Consider the following 17,022-nt stretch of genomic DNA (forward strand, 5'->3'; position numbering starts at 1 on the left):
AACACACAGGATAAGTTCCCAGAACCATGTGTTTTTGCAATTGCATCCAAGAAAAATGGGTCCTCGAGCAGGTGAAAAAAATCCAGAATAGTGCCGGGGCTGATTGAATAGCCCCTGGGGATTTGCCACAGTAAATTACTATGGCTAATTGAATATCCCCTATATTTTTCATTTAGCACTACATTTTTAAAATGCATTATAAATAAGAATTTACTCACCGGTAATTCTATTTCTCGTAGTCCGTAGTGGATGCTGGGGACTCCGTAAGGACCATGGGGAATAGACGGCTCCGCAGGAGACTGGGCACATCTAAAGAAAGATTTAGGTCTATCTGGTGTGCACTGGCTCCTCCCCCTATGACCCTCCTCCAAGCCTCAGTTAGGACACTGTGCCCGGAAGAGCTGACACAATAAGGAAGGATTTTAAATCCCGGGTAAGACTCATACCAGCCACACCAATCACACCGTATAACTCGTGATAGGAACCCCGGTTAACAGTATGATAACAACGGAGCCTCTGAACAGATGGCTCGCAATAACAACCCGATTTGTGTAACAATAACTATTTACAAGTATTGCAGACAATCCGCACTTGGGATGGGCGCCCAGCATCCACTACGGACTACGAGAAATATAATTACCGGTGAGTAAATTCTTATTTTCTCTGACGTCCTAGTGGATGCTGGGGACTCCGTAAGGACCATGGGGATTATACCAAAGCTCCCAAACGGGCGGGAGAGTGCGGACGACTCTGCAACACCGAATGAGAGAACTCCAGGTCCTCCTCAGCCAGGGTATCAAATTTGTAGAATTTTGCAAAAGTGTTTGAACCCGACCAAGTAGCTGCTCGGCAAAGCTGTAATGCCGAGATCCCTCGGGCAGCCGCCCAAGTAGAGCCCACCTTCCTTGTGGAATGGGCTTTTACTGATTTTGGATGCGGCAATCCAGCCGCAGAATGAGCCTGCTGAATCGTGTTACAGATCCAGCGAGCAATAGTTTGCTTTGAAGCAGGAGCACCCAGCTTGTTGGATGCATACAGGATAAACAGCGAGTCAGTTTTCCTGACTCCAGCCGTTCTGGCTACATAAATCTTCAAAGCCCTGACTACATCTAGTAACTTGGAATCCTCCAAGTCACGAGTAGCCGCAGGCACCACAATAGGTTGGTTCAAATGAAAAGATGACACCACCTTCGGCAGAAATTGCGGACGAGTCCGTAATTCTGCGCAGTCCATATGGAAAACCAGATAGGGGCTTTTACATGACAAAGCCGCCAATTTTGACACACGCCTAGCCGAAGCTAAGGCCAATAGCATGACCACTTTCCACGTGAGATATTTTAACTCCACGGTCTGAAGTGGCTCAAACCAGTGAGATTTCAGGAAACTCAACACCACGTTAAGATCCCAAGGTGCCACTGGTGGCACAAAAGGGGGCTGAATATGCAGCACTCCCTTTACAAACGTCTTAACTTCAGGAAGAGAAGCCAGTTCCTTTTGAAAGAAAATGGATAAGGCCGAAATCTGGACCTTAATGGACCCTAATTTTAAGCCCATAGTCACTCCCGACTGTAGGAAGTGAAGGAAACGGCCCAGCTGGAATTCCTCTGTAGGGGCCTTCCTGGCCTCACACCAAGCAACATATTTTCGCCATATACGTGATAATGTTTAGCCGTCACGTCCTTCCTAGCCTTCAGTGTAGGAATAACCTCATCCGGAATGCCTTTTTCTGCCAGGATCTGGCGTTCAACCGCCATGCCAACAAACGCAGCCGCGGTAAGTCTTGGAACAGACAGGGCCCCTGCTGCAACAAGTCCTGTCTGAGAGGCAGAGGCTATGGGTCTTCTGTGAGCATTTCTTGCAGATCTGGATACCAAGTCCTTCTTGGCCAATCCGGAACAATGAGTATTGTTCTAACTCCTCCTTTTCCTATGATTCTCATCACCTTGGGTAAGAGAGGAAGAGGAGGAAACACATAAACCGACTGGAACATCCACGGTGTCACCAGTGCGTCTACAGCTATCGCCTGAGGGTCTCTTGACCTGGCGCAATATTTTGTTGAGGCGGGATGCCATCATGTCCACCTGTGGCAGTTCCCACCGACCTACCATCTGCGCGAAGACTTCTTGATGAAGTCCTCATTCTCCCGGGTGGAGGTCGTGTCTGCTGAGGAAGTCTGCTTTCCAGTTGTCCACTCCCGGAATGAACACTGCTGACAGTGCTCGTACGTGATTCTCCGCCCATCGAAGAATTCTGGTGGCTTCCGCCATCGTCACCCTGCTCCTTGTGCCGCCTTTGGCGGTTTACTTAATTTCAGGATATGGACGTGAAGGCAAGTCTCCTGACTTGACCACAGCCCTTGAAAATTTCTTCCCTATGTGACTGCCACCCACCCTCGGAGGCTTGCATCCGTGGTCACCAGGACCCAGTCCTGAATGCCGAATCTGCGACCTTCGAGAAGGTGAGCACTCTGCAGCCACCACAGGAGAGACACCCTGGCCCAGGGGGATAGGGTGATTAACCGATGCATCTGAAGATGTGATCCGGACCACTTGTCCAGTAAGTCCCATTAGAAGGTCCTCTCATGGAACCTGCCGAAGGGAATGGCCTCGTATGATGCCACCATCCTTCCCAGGACTCGAGTGCAGTGATGCACTGACACCTTTTTTGGTTTTAATAGATTCCTGACCAGTGTCACGAGCTCCTGAGCTCTCTCTATCGGGAGATAAACCCTTTCCTGGTCTGTGTCTAGGATCATGCCTAGGAGAGGCAGATGAGCTGTAGGAACCAACTGCAACTTTGGAATATATAGAATCCAGCCGTGTTGCCGTTACACTTCCAGAGAAAGTGATACGCTGTTCAGCCACTGCTCTCTTGATCTCGCTTTTATGAGGAGATCGTCCAAGTACGTGATAATAGTGACACCTTGCTTCCGCAGGAGCACCATCATTTCCGCCATTACCTTGGTGAATATTCTCAGGGCGGTGGAGAGACCAAACGGCAACGCTGAAATTGGTAATGACAATCCCGTACCGCAATTCTGAGGTACGCATGATGAGGTGGATAAATAGGGACATGAAGGTTTGCCTCCTTTATGTCCCGAGTCACGATAAAATCTCCCCCTTTCAGGCTTGTAACGACCGCTCTTAGCGATTCCATCTTGAACTTGAACCTTTTCAGGTATATGTTCAGGGATTTTAAATTCAATATGGGTCTGACCGAACCGTCTGGTTTCGGGACTAACACATGGTCGAATAATAACCCCCTCCTTGTCGAAGGAGGGGACCCTTGACCACCACCTGTTGAAGATGCAATTTGTGAATTGCAGTTAACCCTGTTTCCCTCTCGTGGGGGGAAAAGCCGGCAGGGCCGTCAGTGAGGAGGCATCTTAAAGTCCAGCTTGTATCCCTGAGACACAATATCAATTGCCCAGGGATCTAACAGGGAGTGAACCCACTTTTTGCAGAACTTACGAAAGCGTGCCCCCACCGGGCCTAGCTCCGTCTGTGGAGCCCCAGTGACATGCGGTGGATTTTCATAGAGGCCGGGGAGGTCTTCTGTTCCTGGGAACTAGCTGTGTTGTGCAGCTTCTTTCCTCTGCCCCTGCCAAGAAAGGACGCACCTCGGACTTTCTTGTTTCTTTGTTCGAAAAGCTGCATTTGGTAATGACGTGCTTTCCTAGGCTGTGCAGGCATATAAGGCAAAATATCAGAATTACCAGCTATAGCCGTGGAGACCAGGTCCGAGAACCCTTCTCCACACAATCCTCAGCCTTCCATATGCCACTTAAGTTGGCATCATCTGTCCATTGCATATTCTACAGGACACGTCAAGCAGAAATCGACATAGCTTTGACTCTAGGACCCAGTATACTCATGTCTCTTTGGGCATGTTTGATTATATATATCTCTTAAGACAGCATCTTTAATATATATATATACACATATCTCTCTATATACATATATATATATATATATATATATATATATATATATACATATTAGGGTCTCAATTTCTGCTGATAAGGTACCTGTCCACGCCGCCCCAGCACTATAAACACATGCCGACACAATCGCCGATCTGAGTAGTGTACCAGAATGTGCACGCTATCTGCAGGATCCCTGAGAATAGCTAGGGCTACCTTCTGGGCAAACGTGACACCCTAGGGGAACATTCCCATCACATCCTGGTCCTAGTGGGGAAAGGATACTGCCTGAGAATTCTTTGTGGAAAGCTGCAGTCTATTGTCTGGAGATTCCCGCTCTTTTTTCTCATGAGAGGAGGGAAATTTACCTCAGCTTTCTTCCCCTTAAACATGTGTACCCTTGTGTCAGTGACAAATGAGTCATCAGTAATATGCAAGTCATCTTTTATTACAATAATCATATATTGAATACTTTTCTGCCATTTTGGCTGTGACTTTGCATTATCGTAGTCGACACTGGAGTCAAACTCCGTGTCGATATCAGTGTTTATTATCTTGGATAGTGAGCATTGTGAGACTCTGAAGGTCTCTGCGCCATAGGGACAGACATGGGTAGATTTCCGGTCTGTTCTCTAATCCTTTGTGCAATAAATTCACGTTAGCACTTACACATATCCAAACAGGTGTCGGCGTTGTCGACGGAGACACCCTCTCACACACATATTAGCTCCATCTCCTCCTTAGGGGAGCCTTTTACCTCAGACATGTCGACACACACGTACCGACACACCACACACACAGGGGATGCTCTATTTGAAGACAGTTCCCCCACAAGGCCCTTTGGAGAGACAGAGAGAGAGTATGCCAGCACACACCCCAGCGCTATATGACCCAGGAATCACACAGTAACTTAGTGTTCTGCTGTATATATTGTTTTTACGCCAAATTTATGTGCACCCCCTCTCTTTTTCACCCTCTTCAATCATGCTTCTGCAGGGGAGAGCCTGGGGAGCTTCCTCTCAGCGGAGCTATGGAGAGAAAATGGCGCTGGTGAGTGCTGAGGAAGAAGCCCCGCCCCCTCAGCGGCGGGCTTCTGTCCCACGATTTTGTGTAAAAATAATGGCGGGGGCTCATGCATATTACAGTGCCCAGCTGTATATATGCCCTATTTCGCCAGGAGGTACTCAATTGCTGCCCAGGGCGCCCCCCCCCCTGCGCCCTGCACCCTACAGTGACCGGAGTGTGTGGGTTAGTGTGGGAGCAATGGCGCACAGCTGCAGTGCTGTGCGCTACCTCATATGAAGACAGGAGTCTTCTGCCGCCGATTTTGACGTCTTCTTGCTTCACCCGCCGGCTTCTGTCTTCTGGCTCTGCGAGGGGGACGGCGGCGCGGCTCCGGGAACGGACGACCAAGGTTAAGTTCCTGTGTTCGATCCCTCTGGAGCTAATGGTGTCCAGTAGCCTAAGAAGCTCAACCTAGCCGCAGTTAGTAGGTTTGCTTCTCTCCCCTCAGTCCCACGTAGCAGAGAGTCTGTTGCCAGCAGAAGCTTTCTGAAAATAAAAAACCTAACTAAAATACTTTCTTATTAGCAAGCTCAGGAGAGCTCACTAAAATGCACCCAGCTCTGTCCGGGCACAGATTCTTACTGAGGTCTGGAGGAGGGACATAGAGGGAGGAGCCAGTGCACACCAGTAGTCCTAATTCTTTCTTAGAGTGCCCAGTCTCCTGCGGAGCCCGTCTATTCCCCATGGTCCTTACGGAGTCCCCAGCATCCACCAGGACGTTAGAGAAATGGCAATTTGCCCACAGCAACTAACCCACTTCTATACAGCATTTAACAAGTACAATCTATAAGCTGACTGCTTGCATTAGGTAACTTCTCATTTGTTCTCTTTTTCACACCAGAGAAGAAACAGAGAAGTATTTGATAAGAAGCAGAATGAATTTAGTGTGATTACCTTGATCAGATCACTAGAGCAGTACTGTGATATGTAGTCATGTAACGGAAGTTATAGGGATGCAGATAACTGCAGAGATATAACAGAACAGTGAGAGATGTAGAACATGTTTTACATGCAAAGTCAATGTGTCTGTTTTGATCTGATTTTCAACTACAGCTATTTTAAAAGTAAAGTGTCTTTGAGAATTTCTTTATCCACCTATTTTGAACAATGGAATGTAGTTAATATCCTGATGCTCAGGACCCTGATGGGCAAAATGCAGACAGCGGCATCCCGTCAATAAGTACTGGCGTTAGGGTTAACTACTATGGGAAGGGTTAGGTCGCAGGGAGGGGGGGGGGGGGTGGTTTGGGTCACTTTGTGGGAGGGGACGGTTAGGGTTAGGCTGCGGGAGGTCTGTAGTTTGAACATCGGGATGCCTCTGTTGCCATTCTGTTGGGCTCCTCTGCGCCGGGATATCGATACAAACCCTGACAAAGGACACAGCCTGCTGCAAGTGGCTACAAAGTTTCCTGTTATACGCCAAAATGTTTACATTATGTAAATCATAGAATGCAACATAACTTACCATTTCCCTGTGCGAGAATCCATCAGTCTGTGCAATTTTATGTTCCTTACAAACCAGAAATCGTGTCAGTCAGACTTAGCTACCTCAATATTTCCATGCCCCATTATATGCCTGTAATAATTACCTGATGTAGAGATCCAGCACTGACCAGCTCAGGTTTTTTACCCCTGGGCTATTTAATTCTATACATTGAATATTATGATTGTCAAATACCTTCAGACGTGTTCCTGTGTGCTTATTAAATATATGTGTTTTATTCTCATGTGTTGTATTGTTGTCTTTCATATTTCACCTGTATCTTACGTGTTTAGACTCTTATAGGCCTTGTATAGGCCTTATTAAATGCAGTATTAAAAGTTAGTTTTATTATCACTGAACCCGATACCTCTATAAGAGTGCTCAACCACAGTCTGAGTCTTACTAGCACTCTATGAGTGCCTGTCCCCTTTTTTGCATATTCTGCTTACTCAGCGGGAGCACCACCACTCTATTTTTAACTTTAGCACCTTTTTCTGGTAAAGTTCTTCAATAGTGTTTTTTACATATACAGATGGGGCCACGCTCATCTAGTGTGACTCCATCGCAAACATGCACACCCAGTGGGACTATGCGATCCGGCGCCTAGCCCCGCTACGGGAGTGCACAGCGATGCTCCCATTGTAGTGAATGGGGCGCGTGCACGTCACGGACACGCGTGCGGTCCATACGCTGCAATGGGTGCGCCTAGACGGACGCGCCAAAGCACAGACTGTACCACAATAACCGTGGCTCCATCTGTAGTTCTACAGGATATAGACCAGTGCAGTGAGACAATACCCTCTCTTCTACAGGTTTTGTGTGCTACATAAATCCCAATTTCTATCTGTAGTTGATGGAGTGACAGGTTTAAGTCTCCGTTTTACTCCACAATATCTCTTGTTTCACTATGGGGGGTATTCAATCAGCTCAGACAATTTTCGTAGCTATCAAATTCATCCCCCTTGCATATTCAACTGCGAGCCGTTTCACTTTTTTTTGTGTGAAAAAGGCATTGGTGGAAAATGCCTCAAAATCAGCTAAACTGACCCACGTTTTTGCCAGTGCAGGTGCAAAAACATAACGAAAAGTGATGTTTTTTCACTAGACCCTAATTGAATACCCCTATAATTTAATATGCTATATTGTGACTGCACAATATCCTAAAATGTGCTATCACAATATAATGTGGTTTGCATATGTCACAGTTTCAGATGAGGAGTCGCAGACAGTCCAAAATTCAAATAGGGGCTCCATACCATCTGCAGTCGGTGTGGCTCCCTTATTTGAATATTGGACTGCCCCACCTCTAGTGCTGTGAGTCCTAAAACTAGAGATGAGCGGGTTCGGTTTTACTCGGATTTACCAGAATCTCGTTATTGGCCATCGGACATCACGTTTTGGTTAGCCAATAAGAAAAATCCAGAAAATAAGAAATGGCGATAATTCTGGAGTAAAGAACCAAGTAAATCCGAACCCGCTCATCTCTACCTAAAATGCGTCTTGAGTGGCGACAGAAAGTCTCCATAGGTAGTAAAAGGAAACGTTGGAAAAATACATTTATATATTTGATATCTCTAAATGTAAAAACATGTTTATTAAATATGGGGGTTTTATGGGAAGAATTATTGCCAGTTTCCCGCTATCTGTTGCCTATTCAAAATTATCCACCCAAAACAACACTTACAGTAGTTTTGGGTTGCAATCATCTTTAACCTAGTAATATCACATGTTTTATAGGTGCTGGCCCATGCACAAGTATGTTCATCCAATGACAAGTTCTCAGCAAATCATCTTTTAATATCACTCCCATATTTAGGTAATTTAAACAGAAACCTCTCCATACTGTCTGATTGAATTTCTATTCTAACCTCCGCAAAGTCCCATCCTGAAAATTGTTGAGAGTTGCTGTTATCCACAGTAAAGAAAAGGATTGTGGTTTAAGTCAAATGAAGAGCAGGCTGGGACTCTCTCGTAATTCTCTGTAGATATGGAGTAGTCTCTGAGCAGCAGTACTGGAGATGATGTCTTCATCCACACACAGACGCTCTTTCAGGGTCTTCACTTCTTTTAGCAACAACTGAATATAAAGTAGAACATCATTATCAGAAGCTCACTAAGACATGGCAGTTAGCGTCCCTTTTTAGTATCACTGCACAGTCCAGATAATGCTATTGATTACTATTTGTATGATACATACTAACCAACTGTTACACAGTTGAGTCACATTATGATGACCACCTCCTACATTTCACGTCGGCAGCGCGTAGCCATGAAGTACGTCACGTGTTGGGCGCTGGCTTGGTAGGTATATAAGGTGTGTAATAGGCTGTCAGCACGCATATCACTCGTTGCGGTCATGGGCAAAAGGGGTGATTTATCAGAGTTGCAAAAAAAGGATGATTATCGGCTTTCAGGTCAAGGGTGGCAGTACTTCTGAAACAGCGCAGTTTGTGAACTGTTTGCGGGCTCCTGTGGTGAAGGTGTATCGTGACTGGACAAATGGCACCACTGCGAATAACAGATGTGGAAACTGAGGTGCACCACGTGCTATTGATGTAAGAGATGACGGTCGGCTACAAAGGTGCCGAGCGACACGCTACAGTAGAGCAGCTTACCGTCAAAATTAACCTGGGGGCTAAAATGACAGTTCAGTAAACGTTGAGCTGCTGTACACGCTGCACACGGCGGTTACTCTGGTTATTAGCTGGTGGTCATAATAATGTGACTCGACCTCGTATCTCCTCTTCGTAAGAAGCCTGGAGAGGAGATGCAGGTGACAACTGATAGGGACAGGGTCTAAATATTTGCTTCATTAGGCCCCTCCCCCTCGCAGCAAAATGCAGTGAATAGCACATAGTTTCTCATAGAGGTTCCTGGAGAATAGGTGAGTATGGTACAATATCTGCTAATTAATGGAAACATGGAGATAAAATACACTGTGCACAGCTACCCAAGTATAAGATTATTCTTCTGTACATTATGAGACAATTATTCCCACCCTATTCAAAAATAATAATTTTTGAAAGCACAGAGTTTCTAACTCCAGAAGTAAATATTAGTCTTTTTTTTTTTAAATATGCTTTACACTTTTAGATGAGCGTAAGTTGTCAGCTTGTATACACCTTCCTGACATCTAACATAAGTACAGTGCTTTACTGTCATATGGCATTAAGCAGTGCATCACTATTGTGTAAGTTATTTATTCACATTTCCATATGGCCAAATAATGCAGAGTTGCCTGTCTTGAATATGATTCTATAATAAAATCAGGTTTGTGTGGCTTTCCAGGGCAATACATACAGTATAAACAACTCTATACGATAATATGAAGAGATGGCTAATAGAACAGAAAGGAAAAACAATGCATGCAGATAGGAAATGCTGCTCCACAGTGAGTACATGACAAAATGAAGCCACTGTAAGGTGGAAAACCCCTGTAAAAAAAATCCCTACAACCTGATTAAAGGTCCACCCCTCAGGCCTATCCCCTATTTTCCGCCACAGCCTTGTACAATTAAAGTATGATGAAGAATTTAAGCCATACTTGCCTACTTTTGAAAAAGCATTTCACTGAGACTGTGAAAGTAACACCTATCAGCGCGGACGTGTACTGCTACATCTGAGAGGCGTGTCATGAAAATTACTTAAATCCAATTGTAAATGAGCCCTAAAGTTAATAAGATCTATTTGTTTAAAAAAAAGACACTGACATTTTTCAGGATTTGTTTGTACAGTATATTGTGTTTTACAAGGGGTTCCATATACTGTAAGTGGCCATGAGAAACCTTATTTAAAATGCATGTAGCCATAGGGATCATTATGTGCCTTATAACTTATGCAGGGAAATGGCACTGATGATCCATTTGAATGTACGTATCTTTCTTTTTGTTCCTCAAGAATGTAACAGCTGCATCATGGGGGTAAGGTGCAATCAGGGAGATTGCTGGTCTATTCAGGGAGTGAGGGAGATTACTGCTATTTCAGGGAGTCTCCTGCAGAATGAGGGAGGGTAGGCAACTATGATTTAATCCAACACGTAACGCAAATATCCCACAGCCAATGGACAAACAGCTGCACCAATGGCAACAAACACAAAGAGCAACAGGACTGAACTACACTTATTCACCCCTCCACCTCTGAATCCACACAGCTTCCCACACAACGTGGCAGCGTGTGGAGGCATTATGTGGAGACCCTATAGAAGATAAAACGCTGCTATAGATGACTTGACACACAAACATTATGGACAAGACATAAAATTATTTATTTATTTATTAAACAATATTTTTATTTAAAAATGTTAAGCGGAGGTGGACAGACAGATAATGCGAAAATGGGATCAGGGAAAGAGATGTAGTGAAAAAACGAGATTTATGGTAAGAACTTACCATTGTTAAATCTCTTTCTGCGAGGTACACTGGGCACCACAAGGATTAACATCGGGGTGTAGAGTAGGATCTTGATCCGAGGCACCAACAGGCTCAAAGCTTTGAGTGTTCCCAAGATGCACAGCGCCGCCTCCTCTATAAACCCGCCTCCGTGCACAGGAGCTCAGTTTCGTTAACCAATCCAATGCAGTAGCAGGTACCAGAGACGACAATCGCGAGTAGCCACATACACCACACACTCACTACAGGAGAGGGTGTCAGCGGCTAATGCCATACCAACCCAAAGAAGCCAAGTGCGTCAGGGTGGGCGCCTTGTGAAGCCCAGTGTACCTCGCAGAAAGATTTAACAACGGTAAGTTCTTACCATAAATCTCGTTTTCTGCTGCGGGGTACACTGGGCTCCACAAGGATTAACATCTTGGATGTCCTAAAGTAGTTCCTTATGGGAGGGGACGCACTGTAGCGGGCACAAGAACCCGGCGTCCAAAGGAAGCATCCAGGGAGGCAGAAGTATCGAAGGCATAGAACCTACTGAACGTTGTCACTGAGGACCACGTAGCCGCCTTGCACAATTGTTCAAGGGTCGCACCACGGCGGGCCGCCCAAGAAGGTCCGACCAACTGAGTAGAATGGGCTTTAATGGTAGCAGGAGCTGGAAGGCCAGCCTGTACATAAGCATGTGCAATCACCATTCTAATCCATCTGGCCAAGGTCTGCTTGTTAGCATGCCAGCCACATTTGTGAAAACCAAACAGTACAAAAAGAGAATCAGATTTCCGAATGGAAGAGGTTCTCTTCACATAGATACGGAAAGCCCTTACCACATCCAAAGACCGCTCTTTAGATGACAACTCAGGAGAATTAAAGGCCGGAACCACAAACTCCTGGTTAATGTGGAAGGAAGACACCACCTTGAGTAAATAACCCGGACGCGTTCTAAGAACCGCCCGATCACGGTGAAAAATCAGATAGGGGGACTTACAGGATAAGGCACCCAAGTCCGAGACCCTTCTAGCTGAAGCGATAGCCAGCAAAAACAAAACCTTAAGGGAAAGCCACTTAAGGTCTGCAGACACAAGAGGTTCAAATGGAGACTCTTGCAAGGCCTCCAGAACCACCGACAGATCCCAAGGGGCCACAGGTGGTACATAAGGAGGCTGAATCCGCAACACGCCCTGAGTGAAGGTATGAACATCAGGTAGAGCAGCAATCTTTCTCTGAAACCAAACCGACAAGGCAGAAATGTGAACCTTGAGGGAGGCCAGACGAAGGCCTAAGTCCAGGCCCTGTTGTAGGAAGGCCAACAGTTTGACAGTACTAAACTTGAAAACGTCATGATTATGAGAAACGCACCAAGTAAAGTAAGAATTCCAGACCCTATGGTAAATCCGAGCAGAAGCCGGCTTACGGGCCTTCAACATAGTATGAATGACCGCCTCAGAAAAACCGTTGGCCCTCAAGACGGAAGCTTCAAGAGCCACGCCGTCAAAGCCAGACGGGCCAAGTCCTAGTACACACAAGGGCCCTGAACGAGGAGGTCTGGTCATTGTGGAAGTAGAAGGGGACGATCTAGCGAGAGGCCCTTTAGATCGGAGAACCAGTGCCGTCTGGGCAACGCTGGAGCGATCAGAAGTAGGATTCCTCCTTCTTGCTTGAACTTCCTAATTACTCTGGGCAGGAGTGACACCGGAGGGAACACGTACGGCAGCTGAAAGTTCCATGGAATTGCCAGAGCATCCACGAACGCTGCTTGAGGATCCCTTGTCCTTGCCCCGAAGACCGGAACCTTGTGATTGTGTCGAGACATCATCAGGTCCACATCTGGAAGGCCCCACTTGTCCACGAGAAGTTGAAAGACCTCCGGATGGAGGCTCCACTCTCCGGCGTGTACGTCCTGACGACTGAGAAAGTCCGCTTCCCAGTTTAGGACCCCCGGAACGAACATGGATATGGCTGGCAGATGGCGTTCTGCCCACTGAAGAATCCGTGATACTTCCCTCATTGCCATGCGGCTTTGAGTGCCGCCTTGATGAATGATGTACGCCATGGTGGCGTTGTCCGATTGTACTTGAACAGGTCTGTTCTGTATCAAATGCTGGGCCAGGTTCAGTGCATTGAACACCGCCCGCAGTTCCAGAATGTTTATTGGGAGTAGAGACTCCTCCTCGGTTCACCGACCCTGAAGGGAGTGTTGTTCCAACATCGCGCCCAACCTCTCAGACTGGCATCCGTCGTCAGCAGGACCCAGTTGGATATCCAGAAGGGACGACCCCTGCTCAATCGATGGTCCTGAAGCCACCAGCTCGGTGACAGGCGGACCTCCGGAGACAAGGAGATCATTTGAGATCTGATCCGGTGAGGCAGGCCGTCCCACTTGGCAAGAATTAACTTCTGCAAAGGGCGAGAATTGAATTGAGCATACTCCACCATGTCAAAAGCCGAAACCATGAGACCTAGCACTTGCATTGCCGAATGTATCAACACTTGCGGAGGAGATAGGAAGCATTGAATCCTGTCCTGAAGCTTCAGGACTTTCTCCTGAGACAAGAACAACCGCTGGTTGTGAGTGTCCAATAACGCTCCCAGGTGCCCCATGCTCCGAGCAGGAACCAGGGAAGATTTCTTCCAGTTGACTAGCCACCCGTGGGCTTTCATGAACTGGACAGTCAGATCTAGATGAGGCAGGAGAATTTCTGGGGAATTTGCCAGGATCAACAAATCGTCCAGGTACGGCAGGATCCTGACCCCTTGACGGCAGAGTACAGCCGTCATTACCGCCATTACTTTGGTGAAAACTCGCGGAGCCGTTGTCAAACCAAAAGGTAACGCCTGAAATTGGTAATGAAGGTTGCCCACCGCAAACCTCAGGTACTGCTGATGTGACATTGCAATAGGAATATGCAGGTAGGCATCCTGTATGTCCAGGGAGACCATATAGTCCCCAGGCTCCAAGGCCAGAACAATAGAGCGTAGACCCTCACATACTTGTTCAAGGACTTGAGATTGAGAATGGACCGCAAGGACCCATTCGGTTTCGGGACTAGAAACAGCGGTGAATAGTAACCCTTGTCTCTCTGAGCCAGAGGCATCTGTACTACCACTCCTGTGGTCAGGAGGGATTGTACCACCGAATGAAGAGTGTTTGCCTTCACCAGGTCCAAAGGGACGTCTGTCAGGCAAAATCAATGAGGGGGACGTTTCTTGAAGGATACGGCGTAACCTTGAGTGACGACTTCCCTTACCCAGGCATCTGAAATGGTCTTCAACCATTCCTGGGCAAAACCTAGAAGCCAGCCCCCCACCCTGGGATCCCCAGGGGGAGGCCCGCCCAGTCATGCGGCAGGCTTGTCAATTTTGGAAGCAGGCTGACGGGCAACCCAGGCCCGCTTTGGTCTGGGCTTGGCAGGTTTGGAAGTACGAGCTTGTTTCGGGTACGCCCGACCTTTTGCTTTACCTGGAGGATGAAAGGGCAGAGAGAAAGTACTTTTAGCCTTCTGTGCAGAAGGAGCCGTACTTGGTAGACAAGCTGTTTTAGCAGAAGCCAGGTCAGCCACAATCTTATTGAGGTCTTCTCCAAAAAGAATGTCTCCCTTAAAAGGAAGCACCTCCAGGGTTTTCTTAGAATCCATATCCACCGACCAGGATCTCAACCAAAGGATACGTCGAGCCAAGATAGACATAGTGGCAGCCTTGGCCGCCAGCACCCCGGCATCGGAAGCCGCCTCCTTAAGGTAAAGAGAAGTTGTGGCAATATATGAGAGACATTGTCTGGCATGATCAGAAGCGTTGGAAGGTAGCTCCGCCTCCAGCTCCTGAGCCCATGCTTCAACAGCTTCAGCAGCACATGTCACTGCAATGGCTGGTCTATGCAAAGCCCCACGTTAGGGTGTAAATCGCTTTCAAACAACCCTCCACACGTGTATCCGTCGGTTCCTTCAGAGAGGTGATGGTAGTCACTGGCAGAGCTGAGGAAACTACCATGCGTGCAACATGAGAACCTACAGGCGGAGGAGTTTCCAAATTCTTACATAGCTCCGCAAAGAGGATAGCGAGCCAACAGTCTCTTATGCGGTGTAAATTTTGTTCCCGAATTTTCCCAGGATTCCTGCCGTTTGTCAGCCAGGTGATTAGAATGAGGTAAAACTTGTTTAACCACCTTCTTACGTTTAAATCTGTCCGGATTTTTAGAGACAGCCTCAGGCTCAGGCTCATCAGAGACCTGAAGAATGAGCCTGATAGCCTCAATCAAATCAGGGACATCCACCAGTGACTTACCTTCCCCATCAGAAGCATCTGAGTCAGTGTCTGTGGGGTCAGTATATGCACCATCATCCTCAGAGGATGTGTCCGGAACAGCGGTGGATTGTGAGGATGTAGCGGCCTGTTTAGAAGACTTCTTAGTCCTAGGCGGGCGAGAGTGAGACTTATTTTTAGTCAGTGATCGGTTCAAGTGCTGTAACTCAGATGAGATTTGATCTGCCCATGGCGGATTGACTGCAGGGACCATAAACTGCTGCACTGGCATAGGAGGTCCCACAGCGTATTTAATAACATGGAGAAGGTAGCCCAAGGTGAGTCATTAGTGGCCCCCGTTGCTACAGACCCACTGGGAGGTAAGGAACCCCCCCCTGAACCTGAACTCTCTGCTGCCATGTTGTCCCCAAAAGTGTCTGCAGCATCACCACCACGCAATGTGGGAGAAGCCCCAGATCTGTTGCCCCGTGTAGCTGACATAACGATAAGCTCAGGCAACCAAGTACAATAGTAGCAGCGATATACCTAGCAAGAACTCCCAGTGCAGTGTGTCAGCACAAACCGGGAATCCAAGAGATATATGGTGACTATAAATCACAAAGAAAAATACACAATAAGTATATCTTGTGAACTACCTATACCAGTTAATAAACCTGACGCACTTAGCCCCCTCAGGTTACAGGATATAGGAGTAGCAAGCTGAGTGAAATACACGAGATGGAAGCCACGCAGCAGCTACATGCACACACACATATAGTCACAAATGTACAATGCAGAAGTTATTCCAAACAATAAGACTGCACTGGACCAGCAATACAAAGTGATACTCAGTATAGCTATATATATATATATATAACATACATACATACATATATATATATATATATATATATGTAAAGTAGATACAACAAAACACAGTAAGTACTGGATGTATATCACAGGGTGTTTGTACCACACAACCCTGACAGTATGCACTCTTTCTTAACTAACACTGTCCACTGACAGGTAGAATACTTAAGTGTCCTGTAAAATGCACAGCGCTGACGAGCAGGCGGCTTTACAGAGGAGGATTTGCCCCAGCAGTCCCAGGAACAGCGCAGCTCTGTGTAATGGCGGCTGACAGGGAGTGAGGGAGATATACATGCAGCTCCAGGGCAGGAACATTTACCCAAATGGCGCCCTGGGGCTGGGGGAGGGGCTACAGGTCAGGCCTTATCCCCCTGCTGGCTTCCCCACCGGGCGCTGCGGGCTGTAATGAAAAGGTTTTTCACAGAGACAAAAACCATACCTGTGCCCTGTGTCCCGGAGGCTAGTGGAGCGGCTGCCATTTACAGTGTCCACGCCAGCACGCACGCAGCCCACCTCCCACGGCTGCGCTGGATCGCAATTACAGCGTGCCAAAGAGACCCCTTACCACCCCTTCTAATGCGGCCACGCGATCCGGGAGACAGTAGCGAGTGTGTGACTAACGTATGAAGAACACCGGAGCCTCCGCTGCAGTGACCCGGCAACCAGGGCGCAGGAGTATACATCGCCGCTGGGGGAGTGATGGAGCTGCAGCAGGGGATGTCTGACTGACATCTAACACTGCTGCAGCCCTTGAAGTCTTCAGATATTCTTTCTTCTGAAATTAGCTTTTCTTAGGGCTGCAGGAGCAGCCCCCCTGTTGATATGCCTGCTTATTGCATGGCACCAACTTTACAAACTGAGCTCCTGTGCACGGAGGCGGGGTTATAGAGGAGGCAGCGCTGTGCATCTTGGGAACAGTCAAAGCTTTGAGCCTGTTGGTGCCTAGGATCAAGTTCCTACTCTACACCCCGATGTTAATCCTTGTGGAGCCCAGTGTACCCCGCAGCAGAAATGAACACACCCAATACTAGTAATGTTAATTATTCATTATTACAACAAGG

The 17,022-nt window shown here is 47.2% G+C and overlaps 1 protein-coding gene across 2 annotated transcripts in view; it reads right to left on the reverse strand.

Moving 5' to 3' along the window:
* Nucleotides 1-8,246: 8,246 nt before the first annotated feature.
* Nucleotides 8,247-17,022, reverse strand: part of FAAP100 (FA core complex associated protein 100) — a 93,900-nt gene continuing 85,124 nt past the window's right edge. For both annotated transcript variants that reach the window (XM_063961123.1, XM_063961122.1), the window contains one exon: nt 8,247-8,547. In XM_063961123.1, coding sequence (XP_063817193.1) covers nt 8,413-8,547 — 135 coding nt within the window. In that variant the 3' untranslated portion in view covers nt 8,247-8,412. The remainder of the gene's footprint in view (nt 8,548-17,022) is intronic.

Source organism: Pseudophryne corroboree, chromosome 3 (genome assembly GCF_028390025.1).
Source record: "Pseudophryne corroboree isolate aPseCor3 chromosome 3, aPseCor3.hap2, whole genome shotgun sequence".
NCBI classification, from domain to species: domain Eukaryota; kingdom Metazoa; phylum Chordata; class Amphibia; order Anura; family Myobatrachidae; genus Pseudophryne; species Pseudophryne corroboree.